Here is an 18,647-nt window from a genome sequence, read left to right as displayed (position 1 = left end):
AGGAATTACAATGACATGGACAGAAGTGAATGGCATTTAGCACATTGTAATTGGCTCTGGTTATAGTTACCTTGAAGTGAGCTTAGTCATTAAGACAAAGGGTTAGAAACTGGACTTTAAAAAAAAACAAACCTTAATGTAAATTGGAAATTATTTAAATAATTGATCTTTCCCTTACCTTTTGGGAAGATAGGACACTATTTTTAGAATTGGGAGAAAATTCGTGGACTAGATGGTACAGGTTTGTATAAATCCAGTTTATAAGAAAGAAAACTGGTTTAGACAAGACATAGGAAAGAAAACAGTTCTTGCAAGCACGTAAGAGAATATATAAAGATCGTTAACATAAAAATAAATCAAAGCATTGCTGTTGAGTAGCTGTTTCAGAGCTAAGTTATATTTCAGAATAGTGTTTTTATAAGTATATATGCCAGAACATACTTCCCTATTAAAATGAATAAATTAACAATGGCTAAATGAAAGATAAGTGTGCAAAGCCACCTTAGAAATCGGATCTCAGTCAGAGTAGGCCTCATAAACTGTAAGCCATGGAGATTTTTTGTTGTTATGCACCAAGAGCCTTGGCATATTCACTGCTTGCATTACATGCAAATTTATTCTGTTTTGTGTAATTCAGTCACAGCTAAAGACTGGTGTTGGCTAAAGTGATTTTGATATTAAGTTCCTGTTTGCTTTGGGGATGTGTAGGATTTTAAAATTTTCTTGTTATTTGATGGTTTATAGATCTGTATTTTTCTTGTTTTAGCCCCAAATATGAAAGGCTTGGACAAGAGATAATCAAAATAGGGATATGATTTGATTTGAGCAAGAAAATATCATATCAAAATATGATATAATTTGAGCAAGATTTCTCTATTAGATGTATAAACTTGTGAAAATATACCACTTAAGTTAATTCAGCTACTGTTGTTTTAATTTTCTCTCAAGCACTGTGATGTTGTTGGAGAGGGCAGGGGAAAGCATCTAGGAATCCACTGGTAATAATGACTAGATAGTGCTTTCACTGTTCCAGAAAGCTGTGGTTTGGGAACTGGGGGCTATGGTTGTGGTGATGGGTTTTCTTTTGCCATTTTTTAAAGACTTTTAAATGCTTGGAAGGTGCTGTCAGTAGAACAAGCTGTTCTGGAGCAAGTGGAAAGACTAGGTTCATAATCTTTTTCTGATAGCTTTTGTGGGCTTTTCATAGTAAAGCTGAAGTTGCATTTTAAAGGTTATAGATTGAAAACAGAAAATAAAAGTTAGAGTATTTTTACAGTAAGCATCTATGGATTCTGTTAGTAGTGACCTACTGTCTGAAAAGAGGAAACCAAGAATACACAAGCTAGAAGCTGAAAAAATTTGACCCTGAAATGGTATATCCTAGTAACGAGAGTGACTGAAGTTGTTACAGATTCTCATCAATCTGTTACATTTGCTTTTTGCAGAAGTTTGAAAGGATAGAGGCTTTCTCGTGAGAGGGATCTGTGTATACCTCTCAGAAGAAAGTATTCTGTTCAGCATAGGTGAAGAGGAAATGAGACTAAGATTCTTCTGGCATTGAAATCTGCGGATATGAATATGTATCCTTTTCCTTCTTTGGTCCATGAAAATTTAAAGTTTGACTAATAGCTATTATAATAAGCCTTCAGGGCTTCAATTGCCTATAGGGTCAGGAAGAAATTATTTTCCTAATGTGTAATTTGGCTTCTTGGTTGCTGATTTGTGCAGTGTAAGATCACGCTGTGACAGCTGAAATGCTTCCTACCCCAAATATTATGTTGTGCCCCTCTTGTAGCAATCACCAGTCATGTGGCAGGGGTGACTGAAATGGCACAGGCAAGAGTTGTTAATTTCCTGCATTTTATTATTCCAGAGTATTAAAGTATTGGCTACAGTATTAGGCTGGTAATGGACCGTGGTGGTATCAGTTTAAGCTTTGGGAAGAAGTTTTCCCAGGGGAAATTGTTAGGGACTTAGCAGAAAACAGTCATCTTCCTCTGTAGCATGGGGAATGGTTCACCTAATAAAGCATGCCCAAGTGATCTCATACCTAATTACTTACAGTGACTTTGCACATTGGTAATAACCTATTGTCTATTGGTGACATATGTATTTTGTGTAAAAGGGCAGTAACAACTGGTTTTGGCTTGCATTGCAAAGTTTGTGAACTTGCTTAGGTCAGGTAGCACAAGTGCAAAAGATGAGTAACTGCTTCTAATTCTGGAACAGGCAAAAAAGGACCCACAAGGGCGCTGTCAGCATTTCACTTTGAAGAAAACTTTGACCTCTCTGTGGTCCATGTTGGACAGTTTGAGAGCTGCTCTTAGAGGGATTCGGGTGACTCTTCATGACTCGTCAGTGGATTTTTTTAAAAATATAATTAGCTTTGCCTCATTTGAATGAGGTGGCTTTTTGTTTCATCCTGAATTGAGAGTCTGAGAAGCCAGTTGCAAAAACAAGCTTTCATCTCATGAAGGTATATGTATTTACTTGCCATTTCCTTGCTTTGATGAAATAACCAATAAGAGAAGTGCAGGCTTGAAAGTTAGTCTAAACCAAAATGAAAGGTATAACCACAGCAACTTCACCACCTCGGCTGAGATGTGTCTGCTGTGAAATGGACAGCAGCCAGACTTTGCAGTGCATCTGACTTCACCTGGCACTGTCATCTGCTCTCTGAAAACATTTCTTAAATGATATAGTGATGAATAGCACTTCTGTTTAACAGTGTTATCCACTCAGAATGTTCTGTAACATCTGTTGCTTTGTTCATAAGTTGTTGTAAAGATGAAATAACTAAAGAAGAAGTGTTTGGGGCATACAGAAGGTCTGTCTGAACTCAAGATGCTTGGGTAGAGAGCTTGGGCAAATTTCTGGGGACTTCAGTGTGTGTTATCCTTGTGAAAGAATTGTTGCTGCTTTCTGCTCTTTGTAGTGATGGTGCATCATATTTAAATCAGGGGGAAAAGCCTCAGAAATACTAAGAATTTGTGATTAGATAAAATAGCCTTTTATGCCTTGCTGGTTGTTAATATAAGAAGCTGTTTTCTAATAACTTTTTTTGTTTGCGCCTAATGCCACAATCAGATGCTGTGTATTCTCTGATTCCAAACTAGAGATCTAGACAGCAATAGAATGCCAAGAAGTCCAACTTCAGAGGTGCAATTCCTTTTGATTAATAAGAAGGTTTGTTTGTATCTATAATTTTTAAAATTGTGATTGCTGAACTTCCAATATATCAAATACATGAGAAAACATAATTTCATTCTGTATTTCTCCCCAAATTAAAAACTGAGAATTTTCCCTCTGTGCTAGTTAATCTGTAATTTGGGGTTCTTGTGCAGAGGGTAAGCATGACACTTCTGTGAAATCATGATTAACTGTCATACTCTGCATTTTAACCTGTGTCAAAGCTTCATTTTCTTACATCTTGCACTACAATATACTTGGCCTTTTTTCAGTGATTTTAAAACCAAAATTAACCCATGAAATCAATGTCTTGCATCATATGTATTGCCAGTTAAATTAAGAATTCACTTGTTCTTTGTTCTGGCATTAAACTTTAAACTGGTAGACGTCTTCCAGTAATTTAAGTTTTAAAAGCCCAAAATTTCATGAACTGTAGGGGTTGATAATGTCTTGCATCATATGTATTGCCAGTTAAATTAAGAAGAATTCGCTTGTTCTTTGTTCTGGCATTAAACTTTAAACTGGTAGACGTCTTCCAGTAATTTAAGTTTTAAAAGCCCAAAATTTCATGAACTGTAGGGGTTGATTTTGTAACAACTCTTCAAATGCTGTTTTGGTTTGTTTGGTTTTTGTTGTTTCGTTGTTGTTTTTTTTTAAATCTCTTGCCCTATGTTCTGTATAGTTCTTCAATATAAATGATTGACCAAACTCCTGATTCTTGGATCAAGGATCGATTTTTGTTTGTTTTGAGTAACATTAAGGTAATAGCAATAAGCACACACAAAAAAATACTAACTTATTGCTGACACTACTGACTAGGACTTCTCATGGCACTGTAAATATTGCAGTGTCAGTGTAAATATTGCAGGATGTTTATAAGCTCCCTCTTTCTTTCTCTCACACTCCACCTGAGCTGGGCTTTCTCAGCCTGTGCACATTAGGGTTGTGTGGTATGGTAGCTTGAAAAGTAATTTTATAAAACTTTGTTTTTTGGGGATCTTTTAAATTTGTTTCAGGATTTTTGCATACTAAAAGAGACTTTTAGAGATGATAGCAGCAGTCTTTGTCTTATTTTAACTTTTACTTTGGGTCATATGAAAGCAAGGTTGTGGAGCTTGTGCCTTGAAGGAGAAGGTATTGAAGTGTGTGGGGAAATCAGGGATGCAGAATGGGATTTGCGAACAGTGACATGTTAAGTAGCATAGTAAGTTTTGGGTACTGAATGAGGTGTCACCAAAGCAGCCAGTTAGGAAATGCTTGGGACAAATATATGTCAAAGCTAATGTTTCTCTGTGTGGTAGGTGCCTTTACTCCCGTCTACCAAGAGTGCGTTTTGTTTTCTGAAAGTACTTTTATTTTTGTTTAAAGCATCACAGAATGACATTGTTGGTGATGTTATAATAAACATAGCATCAAAGTGGGAGACAAAGGTCTATGTCTCCTTTTTCAGACTGGGATTCAAAATCCATTTTCCAGGAGCACACAGTGTATTGGGAAGTCTTTAATTTCTTCTTGTTGAAGTTGTTCCTCTTTGCAGAAAGAGAGGAATGTTATCACTCTCTACTTCATTTAGCACGAATGGTACATGGTGAAGACAGTAATGGAAGAAGGACATAGGGTAGAGGAGGAATTATTTACAGAACTTTTTTTTTTTAAATACAATTTTCTCATTTGAGATTACTGCTGTATTTTTTTATAAAGACCTCCTTTGTGTGTGTATGTGAGTAGATTTTTGGGGAAAAAATGTGGAATTCTTTGAACCTTTCTTTCCTCTTTAAATCATACTCATTCATGTACAGATTATTATATTTTACAGGAAGGGCAATGCTCTTATTTCTTTGTCTTTAGAAAAAAGTTGCATTCCCTACATTTTAAGAGGAATTAAAAAACAGTTGCCTGACCAAACATTTAGAGGAAATTAGCGGAGTGTTTGAGGATCCTATATTTGACTGAGGCATGAACTTTGCATGGAGTTTAGTCTTATGGTACAAACACTTCTAAACTGTTTCAAATTTTAATATGTTCCTGTCAAGATGGAGCGGATTGTTGCCATGCCAAGGATTAGGCTGTAGTGTGAAGGAGGCTTTCCAGATGTACAGTTAAGATTATTGGTGTGTAAATGAAACAGAAATTCTGTTTGTGTCTGAACTCTTTGTGGGCTTAGATGTATTAAACTCATTTGTTCAAGTACCCAGCCTGTCATACTTATTGAAGTATGGAATTGGCTTGGTACAGTCACTCTTTTTTGGGATCCTAGAAGAAGTTGTTCTCTTTGGAGTTTAACACTTCTGAGGTAAAAGACAAATTGCCAAGTGTGGTAATTCTCAAGCAAAGTTAGTGTCACAGACTTGTGTTTGTTATTTTGCTAGATTATGCATTATTTTTTTGGTTTGTCATTGCTCTGTCTACAAAATGAAGATGTTTACATTTTTCTTCTGATTTAGTAACAAAATGGGTTTTTATTAAATTGCTTAATTTTTTGTTTTTCTTTGCAGCTTTCATCCAGTCGGATGGCATAATAGAAATGCTGCGTTTTGATGAAGGAGACCTATTGCAGGTATGTAGTCTGAGTAAATCATCTGATCTAGCAATGTTGCATCTTTTTGATAGCTGCTTTTTGAACGCCTTGGTTTGTGGAGTTCTGAAAACAAGCAAGCATTAAGCTCAAGTCCACAGAACCTTTGAACTTTCTAGTTACTTTCAACAATATGCTTCAGTGTGGCCAGAGGTTCTGGTTCCTTAATGCTTTATATTGGGAAAACTCGTGGGTTTTACCACAGGTTCTCTCACAGGTTCTTCTTTCTTTCTCAGAAAAACTGGAGGATATTTTGTGTTTAAGGCTCATCTTGATCTGGAGTTGAGATGCAATTGGCAAACTCATATGCAGGAACTGCAAGTGTTGCAAGATTCCCAAACCTAAAGGCAGTTGTTGGGACCAAGTTACCACTGGATTTAAAGAAAGTCTAATTACTGCAGTGAAGTAATTACTGTTGCAAATAGTTGTTTTTCGTGTATGATGTTGCCATTCCTGTCAGATCTCTTTTGGTCTGAGTCAAAACAGGAAAAAAATTAATTTTAAAGAATATATGCTGACATTTTGAGATGGTGATAGTAGCTAGGATGACATACATAGCAACATGGCTTGATGCTAGAGCTACATGGCTGTGAAGTTCTGTTTACTAGGATTTCATATGCATGTATTTTGTGGATTGCATGTATGTTGAGAATATTTTTCTTAAAAATCCTTGATGGTGATAGTATACTACTTGAAAGGGAGCAGAGGAGTTACCAGTGCAGTGCTTGATTTATTATTCCTATCTCCTCTGTAGTTGAAAAAAGGCAATATATGCATCAACATATTACATATTTCAGATTTATGATGTTGTCTTTTTTGTTTTTTTTCCCTGCCTACCAAGTTGTTTAGGTTAGTTCTTTTCTTTCTTCAATTCTTGGTCCTTAATCTAACTCAGGAATATCTTACTGTAGTGTAATGTACAAGAGTAAGATTCTTTAAAACTATGTAAACTGGTTACAGGAAACATTGCAGTTAAAAACAAATAAGAAACCATCACTACAAACCCCTCAAAAAACCCTCCCAAACCCATACACACTACCAAACAAGCAAACAAAAAAGGCTCAGGTTCTTCATTAGCCAGTTGTTCAGCTGTCATGTGCTAAACATTCTGATGATAGATACCTGTGTATAGGCTTATGTTTGGATGTGTAGAGCAGTAGAACTTTTCCATATAGTGGTTACAGTTTCTATTAAAGCTTTCAACTGTGGATATTTCTTCGACTTGCATGAAGATACCATATATCACCATAAATATAAAGAAAAAACCCACAAGGCTTAGTTTCTTTTCTTTTACATACTGTACTAGAACACATTTGGTTTCATAAAAACAACAGACATCAGTGGCCCAGTGTTTAAGGTAAAGATGATAGATGATAGGTAGTTGCATTCACTCATGTATAGTTTGTGTTCTTTCTCACGAGGATTAATTTTTTTAAGCTAGTTCAAATTAATCTTAAAGATCTGTAATTATCTTACTCATTTTAGCACTGTATTAACCACTAGTTCTTAGACTAGAATGTAATGGTACTGCTGTGAGCCACTCAATAAGCCATATCAAGATGGGAAAGTAAAAGGATTGTTAATTATACTAACTATTGCAAGATGTAGCAATATTGTTATGGTGGGACAAATTCAAGCAATTCTGCATTGGGCTGCCACTTCCCTTAATGTGTTGCTGAATGTTTTATTTAAAAAATGAGAGAGACAAAACTTCTGATAAGTGGTTTGTATGTTTTAAGTTATGGTTGTGACTCTTAAGCCAAACATACCTACATAAGTGAAACCTCTTCCTCAAGAGAGACAAAACTTCTGATAAGTGGTTTTTATGTTTTAAGTATGTTTAAGCCAAACATACCTACATAAGTGAAACCTCTTCCTTTTAACCTCTTCCTTTTAAACCACTTCCTTTTAACGAGAATGATAGCGTATATTGTTTTCTCTAGCTTACAAATTATTGGGTAATTTTAGGTAGATATTAATATGGTGACATCTTGTGACTACTTCCTGCAATTTAAAAAAAGCAATTACACTTTTGTGAAACCAGACTTATATCTTGTGAACAGCAGTTACTAAAGTTTTAAACCTACTGTGATGTCACTGACTGTTTCTCTCTTTGGCCTTTCCATAAGCTTTCACAAATGTCTGTTGTTTGTTACAAATACTATGTTGCAATACTAAATCAGTATTGTCTAATGCTATGTCACCTTCAAACAAATGGTTTGGGTTTTTTTTAATATAAAAAATAACCAATTCAGTACATTAAATGATTAATAATCATTGTGGTATCAAAGCCATCTCCAGTCTTGGTTTATCCCCACTTCTCCCAAGAATCTGATCTCTTTAGAGCAGAACAAGCTTTTTCTTTGAAAGTTGCTTTATAAGTAAGGTAAATGAAATTCCAAAGTTTGCATAATTTTATTTTTAGGGATCCCTGCCACTTCCTTCCAGTTAGTGTGAACCCTGTTGATACTGGTTTTTTGTATTAATTTGGAGTACGTACTTTTGGTAAAATACTCCTTATGTCTTTCAATTGCATTTTAGGAATTTTGTTGTAAAAAATGAATGTGTTGAAAAGTTTGGTTTGACCAGTCTGACTGAAAACCACTATTTATTGAAAGAGAATAAATCTTAAATATTTAAGTAGAAAAGCATTTAATTGGTAAAAATAAACTGACAATGGAAATTTCATGAGCTTATGCTACTGGATAACTAGCAAAAGTAGAGACTGTACTCTCTGGGTGTGGAGTTACAGTTTGTGGTTTAGAAAGTGCTATACTGTGTTGCTCAACCTTCTGAGAAAAGTGAGAATTCTATTCTTTAGCATATGTGTTCAGATTAAAGATTTATATCTAAATAAATTTATGCTAGTTCTGCCTGTGGATTAAACTAAAATAATGAGGGAATTTCTTAATTCTGTCTATTCACATGAATCAGTCCCTTTAAGAAATCAGCTTTTTGGACTCTTCAAATAATTCATTTAGATCCTGAACACAGGATAAGAATAGTGTTAATGTAAGTGCAATGTAGGGTTTGTGGTTTTTTTTTCAGTAGCAGGTGGTTTGCAGATGTCTGTATAGTTGTTTGGCACTTCAGAGTCATAGACTCTGTTGATTGTAAAGGACCTTGGGAGATCATGTATTCATTTTTCAGGTGATGTTGGGTGTAGATGGGCTATGCCTGGCAGGTGCTTGACTCTTCTTAAAACATCTAGAAAAGTATTAAGTTTCATCCCTAAGCTGGTTTTGCTGCTGCTTTTTTCTTTTAAAAAGTATTAAGAAAAAGTATTAGAAAAGTATTAAGAAAAGTATCTAGAAAAGTATTAAGTTTCATGCCTAAGCTGGTTTTGCTGCTGCTTTTTTCTCAAGGGTATGTGTATTTGGGTTTTTTGTTAGGTTGTTTTGCCTCTTCATCATGATAATTTTGTGCTGAAATCTACCTGCAGCTTCTTCATGCAAGTTTTTTACAACATTCTAAATTTACTGGACTTTTGTCACTACTGAAAGTGTAGCACTTATTTGAGACATTGTGCTCAGAGAGAGCACAGAGTACTTTCTTCCCTGTCTAATAACTGTTCAGTAATGCCAAAATGAGTTCTAAGTTTTTGACAGCATTTTGTTTGCTCATATAGTTTGTATTTCACTGTGCTTTCCAGGCACATTGTTTTCTTTAGTGTGCTATCAGTTACTCTCTTCCCAGTTTTACTTTTAAGCTCTCCTTCAGCTGAACTTTGCTATGTCAGTGTCAGGCCATCCCCTCCATGTGTCCTCCTGATTATTTGAACCCTTGTCCAGACCTGACAGATGCTTCACGTCTCTGACAGTGATGTCATCTGCAACTATTAGGAGGGGATGAAATAAACTACAACTGTTACTTTTAACAATTTGTTCTTTCATGTTAAGCCAACATGCTAGTTTGCTTTTTGAGGACTTTATTTTGAAAAATGAATGGTAAAGTAAAATTTATTTTTCAGAGCAAAGTTTTCTTTCTTTTTTTTAAATTCAGACTGTTTGGAAAGTACTTCTGCTTATGTAGTAGTATTTTTAAAGTAGTGTATTGCTAAAATGAGAAAGTGCTAAGACTTTTCAGTCAGATTATCTTAACAGGAAGCTGCCACAATAATCATAAGTATTTGCAACCATTTTTTACAGGTAAACTCCTAGAAATTATTTTACTGATAACTGCTGGTTTGCAGAAGAGCTGAAATAGTGAGAATAAAGAAAGCCTGTGTGCTTGTATATACTTAATACATATTTGCTGTCTTTGTTCATAAATTGCTGTAAACTGCTCATTACAAAGACTGATAGTGAGAATTACAATGGTCCTACATGACAAAGAGACAGGGCCTTAATATGACTTGCAGTGGCTTTGTAACGCAGAAGACATAGAACTGAATTACCTTTGTAAGCCTCAGCTGTGTTGGTGTCTTACTGGTGGAAGTTTAGTATTTTTTGCATTATCTATACTTCATTCTCAGTGGCACAGCAAAGAATTCTCTGAACACAGGTGGCAAGCTTTCAGTTCTGGTGTATCAGCAATAGTGTTTTCAGGGAGTGAAGTCTAAGCATATTTTTTAATTACCTCAAATTTTCATATTATATCTAAATTAATTTTTTCATATTTTATATTCATTAATTAATTCATTAATTTTCATAGTGTATAAAAATTCCTTTTTAAAGGGATTTGACGTGATCTCCATTGATATCTGTGTAGCCAAAGCGTTAAGAATACAGGCTCATAGGTGGGCAGTAAAGTGACTGGACCATTGACCTTGATGGGTGTATTCTACAGGGCAGAGTTCAGCTGGCAATTGGTTACCTGTGATGGAGCCTGGAACTGAGGACAGCATTGCTCAATGTTGTCTTTAGCAGCCTGGTTGGTGGCATGGAGAGTACTCTCAGTGAGTTTAGAGATGATACCAAATTGGCCAAAGTAGCTGTTACACAGGAAGGCAAGGCTGCTGTTCAGAGGGCCTTCAGCTGGCTGGCAGGAACCTCATGTCCTTCAGCTCAGACAGATCTCTGCACCTGAGATGGAACAGCCCTGTGTGACAGGACAGGCTGGGCTGTGACAGCAGCACTGCAGATAAGACTTGGGGGCATTCTGGAAGAGAGCAGGTTGGACATAAGTTTTCCGTGTGCTGTTGTAGCAAAGGCAATTGCCAGCCTGCTGAATTGTGAACAAATGTGGACCCAGAAGATAAAGGGTGATTTTGCCCCCTCTTGTAGGGCTGCAGCTGAATATTGTGTCCAGTCTGGGCTGCCCAGTGTGAGGAAGGCACTGATATACTGGAGCAGGCACAGCAGAGTAATTACAGGATGGTCAGGGGATGGAAGGCATCTCATGTTAGGATATATTTTTTCAGGTATTAGGAGAAAAGACAGAGGAAAACTGGTTGTTGAGGGCAGTGTGGAATTAACAGGAATCAGAATTTTCATTGTGTGCAGTGAAAGGATAAGAAGCTTTGGAAAGAAATTTTCATGCAAGAAAATAAAAAAGACTTTTAAACTTCAGGATGTTCAAACACTGGACCAGGTTATTAAAAGAAGTTGTAGAATTTCTGTCTTTTGAGATACCCAAAACATGATGGCCCAAATCTCACCTGCACTTATGAGACTTCCACTGAGCAACAGCTGACTAGATGGCCTCGAGCTTTCTTTCCCATGTGTGTGATTTTATAAAGGAGTAAGAGCCATCCTAGTTCATTGCCATGGCTTGTGAACAGCTGAAGTTCTGCTTCTTGTACTGGAAGAATCGCCATCCCCAGGCTTTAAATTAAAAACAATTGGTGCCCAGGAGTGACTGTTGCAAAGCCAGTGTCAACAGCATGTGTTGCATCAGCTACAGGCAGCTGATGAGGTTTTTGTTTCCCTATGTGAGTTTGGGTCGTGAAAGACCAGCAAGAATCACTTCAGTCGACTTTTAGCTACCTTTCAGATTACAGCATTTGCTTTTTCATTACCTTAAGTGAGCTACATCTTGTTAAGTTTATTTTAATTATACTGATTATTAGCACAGAGCTCATGGAGATTTAAGAACAGTGAAGATTTAAGCTGCTATTTATGTATCACTTTTGTAGCTATCTCTTAACATTTAGTTGCAAGCAGCACTTACCTCTTCTACAAGAAGGAACCAGCTATGAAATAGCAAGATATGAAATGTTCTGAGTCTTTCAGACTGCAACAGTCTTTTAAATTGGTGCGGCTACTCTCTTGTGTAGGAATATAGAAAACTTTGGTTGTTGAGAATTTTGTTAATATTAAAGAAATATATTTGGTGTTGGAAATCCCAGGTCTTGAACCCCAAGAGGGTCTGCCTCCTTGCATTGCCCCAAATGTCCTTGTTGAGGACTTCTGAGCTCTAGTTTAGTTGCTTAAACATAGGTAACCAGTGCTATTTGAGATGTCCTGGACTGTTCTGGGCATCTATGGACCTGGCAGATGTGGCACAGTGTGTAGGAGAAACTCTGTCCTTCTGGATGTCAGTCTGGGACCAGGCAGGCTGCCCTAGGACATTTATCTCAAGTGGCAGCAGATGCCTATGTTTAGATGACTGAGTGTAGTGCTAGGTAATATGACCTCTTACCAAGAAGTGAAGAATAGCTATTATAACAACTTGATGAGACATTAAAATTAACTTGGTGGTTGTGACTGTTTGTTTGTTTAGTTGGATTTTTTTTTAATGTTCTGGCTGAGGTTAACAACCATGGGTATTTCTTTAGAGATGGCCTTCAGGCTGTAAAGTATGGATTTTGATTCTCCATGTATGCAAGATTATTGTCTGGTGTCTTCCACAATTATAGAGTCTTTAAAGTGTACTTTGAGGTGCAGATTTTCTGTGAAATCTGTCTTGAGAATATAACCCTGTGGAGAGAGAAACTATTCCTAAGTCTTGAAACCATGGTGTTGGCTGACTGCCTTCAAATTTTCTATCTCACTCTGTGCAAGTTTTCTCAAGATCTTTATACTGAAATCCCTTGATTTATAATTTAATCCTACTAGGGTTATATAAGAGATTAAATTAAGGCATGATATGGTTAGGAGCAACACCCTAAATGTTATCTGCTGTCTTTAACTTAAAAAAAAAATAAATTACATATCTTCAAGTCTTGAACACAGCCTTTTGGGTGAAAGGATCATAAATGCCCAGTACTGGTAAAAGGGGTGATTTTTCCCTTTCTCACTTTTTTCCAGCTCAGTTGTATACTTCTACTGTTCCTTCTGTGCTGACCTTAGGTTTTGTTGTTAGGGATTTGGATTGGGAAATTAATCCAATTGAAGGTTTTTGGTTTTTTTTCCTGTAATTTATCTTATTATAGGTCTTGAAATACTAATAGCATACACATGCATTGTACTTCCTGATCTGTACATTGCAATATTTTGTTATTTATAATGCTTCTTCAGTACAGATGAGATTTAATAAATGTTACATATAAATAATATTTTTCTAATTCTGCTCCTTTATGGAAGAAAAGATGAAGCTGTATTTTTTAAAGAGTGTAATTTTATTTCTCTTTACCTGATTGATAAACCAACAGTATTAAGCAAAGCCAATACAATAAATAGTGGATTGATTAGGTACATGGCTTTAATTGCTGACAGTTTTGTGCAGTCACACAGGAAAAATAGCAGGCCAGACTGGAGTACAGTAGGTTCACAATTATACCTGGAGATCAACTTTTTATTTTTTTAATATTTGGGACTTGTAACTGAACACAGTTGTATGTTTTTATTTACTGCATGACTTCAAAGATTGACGTGTAATAAAAAAGAGTGGTAATTATAGAAACTGCCACATGAGATTTATTTTTGGTTTAGTTCCATGATGCTATAGTTGCTGAAGTTGGTATGCTATTTCTTTGCTCTTGATTGACGCTGATCCAAAAAATGTACTTTAAAAACCCCAGCAAAATACACACAACAAAATACACACAAAAACAATCAAACAGAGTAAAAGCAAGCAGCTCCTGCTCAAAAAACAGGAGGTATAATTAAAATGAATTTATAATACTGCTTGTGTTTAATGGACATCTGAAAGCAAAAACCAGGCTTTTCCTTGTAAGCATGAATCTTTGATGGACTTTTGCTCTTAAATATATCTCAGAAATAAATACCAGTCTTAGCAGAGTGATTTATGATTTTAAACCTGATCTACAGATATTCAACTTAATATTTTCATAGCAAATCAGTAATTTCAGAACATAGGGAAAAACCTTGGGTGTGCAGTCAGATAATTCAACTCCCAGCAGTTAACTACAGCCATGGCAAGGCAGTAGTTGCACTTTTGTCGATTATGAGCCGTTCCATTTGTTTCTGCATTTTTTCTGGCGTTAAATTTGATCTCCACTGCCTTCTGTCTAAAAGTTGGCCTAGGTGGAATCTAGACTGAGTCTAATATTAGTAGTATTGACAGCCAATTATGATGCTTAAGAGTACATATAACTAACAATTTTCTGCATGAAATTATTTAATACTTAATAGAACGTGCTGTCTTGTTAGAGCCAAAGCTAGTTGTGAAGGATGGGACAGTGCTGGTAATGGCTATTTTAGTTGCTCTGTCATAGGATCTGAACCTGTTAGCTCCATCATCTGTCAGGTAACTGCTGGTAACTTAATTATGTGCTTTAGTTATGTTTTGAAAGGAAAAAAAAGCCTTTCATTGCTGAAAGAATGTTTTACTTAATTTTTTGTGATTAATGTGCTTTAAAGAACATTGGTAAGGATTACAAGGTTTTATATACAGTTTTGTATATCTGTTAATTTCAGAGTAAGTCCAGTTGTTGTGGTTTGACTCCAGCTAGAAGCTCAGCCTCACACAGCTGCTTGCTCTGTTTCCCGCATGGGATGGGATGGGGGAAGGGAATCTGAGGAGTAAAAAGGAGAAAACTCGTGGGATAAGATAAAGATACTTCAATAGGTAAAGCAAAATAAAGGAATAACGGAATTATAATCTCAGAATGTTCTGAATTGGGAGGAACCACAAGGATCAATGAGTCAAACTCTTGGCCCTGCACAGGACAGCCCCAAGATTCACACCATGTGCTTGAGAGCGTTGTCCAAACACTTCTTAAATGCCTGTTTCTGTGCCAAACCACTCTCTGGGTGAATAACCTTTTCCTAATATCAAACCTAAACCTTCCCAGACACATGCTGTCACAGAAGTCACATACCCACTGTCCTCATCTCAAGCCATGAGTTTTCTTATTGTTGAATTGAGAAAATAATGGGTGGCAGTTTAAAACTGGAAGGTTTGCCTTTGTCTTTCCAGTCTGTGGAAAGTATAAGGTATGGAAGGAAGAGATCTGCCTTTTTATGTTTAGTTTCTTTAGATTTCAGAGCTAATTAACTTGTTAATTAGCAGTACTTCCTAGAAAGTGTTAGATAGAAAACATTGTGTACCTTAAGCATTCATCACTTAACTAAAACTGCTTTTAAATTTCTTCCTTCTTCATTTTGATTGAATTTCTCTTATAGCCTGTTGTAAATTGTTTCAGAGTAGTAAGCATTTGCCTGTATCTTACAGGAAATAGAAAAAGGAGTGTGGAATCGGAAGTTAAGAAGCTGAACGAAAAGCTTATCAGTATATGAGTAAAATACTTTAGCTAGGAAAACATGGGAAGATGTGTAAGCTTTATTTTCTATTCAGTTAATTAATGGTGTTGCAATGAAGAATAAAAAATGGACTGCCTTCCTAATTGCAGTACAAACGTAGTAGGTAAATTTGAAGGAAAGCTTGCTGACTTTCAAATTACAATAACATAGTATAAAGCAAATTTGCTTGCTTTTTAGTCTTTTCTTCACTGAGGAGAAACTGCACTGATTGTTCTGTACTGTAAAATGTAATTTCATGTGAACCCCTTCCTGCAATATTCTTTCAGCAAGGCAGTCTGACTCCCCATGTCAGAGGTTTTAACAAAAAAAAAAATCTAACGGTGCTCTGTGTTGGCTTTCAAAATTGCAAGTAAATCCTCAAGTTACAAAAAGATTTGCTTTGTCTTACAATGGTAAATCATACACTTCCAGCTTTCTTTAGTTTGATTGGAGGGCAAAGTGGAGGGTGTGTAAACCAAATAACTTCATTTTAAATCTGGAATGCTACTTAGATTTACAATCCGGAATTGATCCTTGACATGAGTCAAACATTAATGTTTGTAGACTCAGTGATTTAATAGAAGTAATTATAAAATTTCCAAGAAGTGTCTCCAAATAGCAAAATTATAATGTTCTAATGAAAGAATCTATATTTTAAGTAAAGATAATTTTTAAGAAACTATTTTTTAAAATACTTTTTGCTTAGGAAAAAACAAAGAAAGAAGCGAAGTGTAGTTTTTAGCTGAAATAGAAATCAGTGAAGTTTCCAGCAAAAGGGACTTGTTTAGTTCTGAAATGAGATAGAAGTTTGCATTCCCCTCACACACAAGTGCCATCGTTGTACTAGAGATGAACTGGTCAAAGTGTACTGTGGACTTCATCAGACCTGTGAGCTTTTTTCCCCACTCTCAGGAGATAAATATTCTGGTTGGCCATGAAATGTCTTTAAGAGGATGACTAAAATCCTCAATTTAATCTCCAAATCCTGTGGAAGACTGAAGTTTTGCAAGTCTGGTATGTTTTAACATTAGCTGTATCAGAAGGATACTGCATACTCAGACTTCTAAACCAGTTGGTATTTCTTAGGCAAGAGTAAACTAATTGGAAGTCTCTAGACAACCTAACCTCCTTGTTTTCAGGTAATTAATTGAAATGTCCAGCAGAGTGGAAGGAAGGGTATGAATAACCGAGGCTAGAAGATCATTAGCAGAGAAGGAGATGATGTTTCCTAGTCGAATGGGGATTATAGCCTTTGTTTTCAAGGTGTTAAATTACATCAATGGGATAATTGGTGGACTATTTCTTGTTGTATATGCTTTTCCTTGTAGTTTGCTTCTTACATCTATCTATGTTAGGTTTTTCTTTCGCTTCATACAGTGTTATAATTTCCTGAACTTTTTTCTTCTCTCAGTTTTTAGATTGTTAAGTTGCTGCTTGTTTTCTAGTTTGTGGGCATTACTACCACAATTCATGTCCAAGGCCAAACTTAATTTCTTTAATTGGAAAAAGTCAATTTACGTTTTTCTGAACTTTTTTCTTCTCTCAGTTTTTAGGTTAAGTTGCTGCTTGTTTTCTAGTTTGTGGGCATTACTACCACAATTCATGTCCAAGGCCAAACTTAATTTCTTTAATTGGAAAAAGTCAATTTACGTTTTCTGCTCCAGCTCAGAAAACTCCTTTTTGCTTTCAAGCTCTGATTTACTAACCTATTGCAGTTGCCAGGTTGGTAGGTTGGGGTTTTTTCCCCACTGGTGGTATAATGCTGTTGGCCTCTTAAATTTAACTTTTTTTTTCTTTTACAGACTGAGACAACTTTAGGCCTCAGTTCATATCAACAGAAAAGGTAAGCATCTTTCTAAAAGTTTAACATAGACTTTAATTGTAAGATTTGTGATACTTTTCATAGGAATAATAACGATATAGTGTAAAAAAGATCACATACAAACCATGTGATTTTTTTTCCAATTATTTTTCTCATTCGGAGGAAATGAAACTAAAATGTGAGATAGTTTTTTTAATATTGAACAGCTAAATCATAGAATGGTTTGGGTTGGAAGGGACCTTAAAGATTTAGCTAGTTCCATCCCTCTGCCATGGGCTGGGTTCCTGTCCCTCACTACCCTGTCAGTAAAGAAGTCCTTCCTAATATCTCATCTAAACCTTCCCTCTTTCAGTTTCAAGCCCTTTGCTTCTTGTCCTAGCACTAAAAGACCTTGTGAAAAGTCCCTCTCCGCCTCTCTTATGGATACTGTTTTGGGTACCGGAGGTGCTCTAAGGTCACCTCAGAGCCTTCTCTTCTTCAGCCTGGGCAGCCCCAAATCTCCCAGCCTGTCTTTGTAGGAAAGGTACTTTGTCCTTCTGATCATCTTTATGGCCCTTCTTGAGGAAGAAGTTTCACGTGTGGAATAAAAAACTAAAGAGTTCTTTGATTCACTTTGTAATGTATACCACAGAGTAATTCTGTGTAATTAAACTGGAAGTCTGCTTGTAGATTTTTGAAAAAAATATTTTTCTGTAGTTTCTTTTATTAAGAAGAAAGTTTGCCTACTTCAAAAATTCTTAATGTACTCTTTGAAGAAAAACTTGATGTTATTTTTAGTCATTTTTCCCCGCATTCCTTTGCGCCATCATAAAATCATTAAGGTTGGAAAAGACCTCCAAGATCACCACCTCCTACCTTCAGCCATGTGCCACCATGCCCACTAAGCATATCACAGAGCTGTACATGTACTCATTTTGTGAGGTGATGTCACCTCTTCCCTAGGGAGGCTGTTACAGTACTTAACCACATGATGATTTTTTTTCTGAATATCTACCCTGAATCTCCCTGGCACAGCTTGAGGCCATTTCCTCCTGTTCTGTCCCTGGTTGCCTGGGAGGAGTCTGAGCCCTACATGGCTCCAACCTCTTTTCAGGTGGTTGTAGAGAGCAGTGAGGTCATCTCTGAGCCTCCTTTTCTCCAGACTAGACAACCCATGACCCTGTGTTGTCCTCTTCTCTCCTGAAGACATGACCTGCTACTGAAGAGTTTGCCACATATGGTATCTGAGAAGTAAAATAAGTGGCCTCTTTTTTCCCTGATCCCTAAGTTTTCTCTGAAGAATCATCAGATATTCTTGTTTGTCTAATGAGTGCATTGAACAGTAATAATCCAGCTTGTTTCTTGCACAGTAGCATTCTGCGAACTGTCATAGTGCATTTTCAGTAAATACATTTATGTTTTTTCCACAACCTGTTTTCTGTTCCTTTTCAGGAAATCTAGTGAAAGAATTTTCCATTTCGAATGAGTTCCTATT

At 36.2% G+C, this 18,647-nt stretch overlaps 1 protein-coding gene across 1 annotated transcript in view; it reads left to right on the top strand.

The window, feature by feature from the left end:
* The window catches only part of TMEM131 (transmembrane protein 131), a 93,658-nt gene that overhangs the window by 13,986 nt on the left and 61,025 nt on the right, over positions 1-18,647 (top strand). The window contains 2 exon segments of the mRNA XM_039714234.1: positions 5,685-5,746; positions 17,154-17,194. Coding sequence (XP_039570168.1) covers positions 5,714-5,746; positions 17,154-17,194 — 74 coding nt within the window. The 5' untranslated portion in view covers positions 5,685-5,713.

The sequence above is a fragment of the Passer montanus genome, unplaced genomic scaffold (genome assembly GCF_014805655.1).
Source record: "Passer montanus isolate IOZ18808 unplaced genomic scaffold, ASM1480565v1 scaffold3, whole genome shotgun sequence".
NCBI lineage: Eukaryota > Metazoa > Chordata > Aves > Passeriformes > Passeridae > Passer > Passer montanus.
This window is presented reverse-complemented; position numbering and strand designations above follow the sequence as displayed.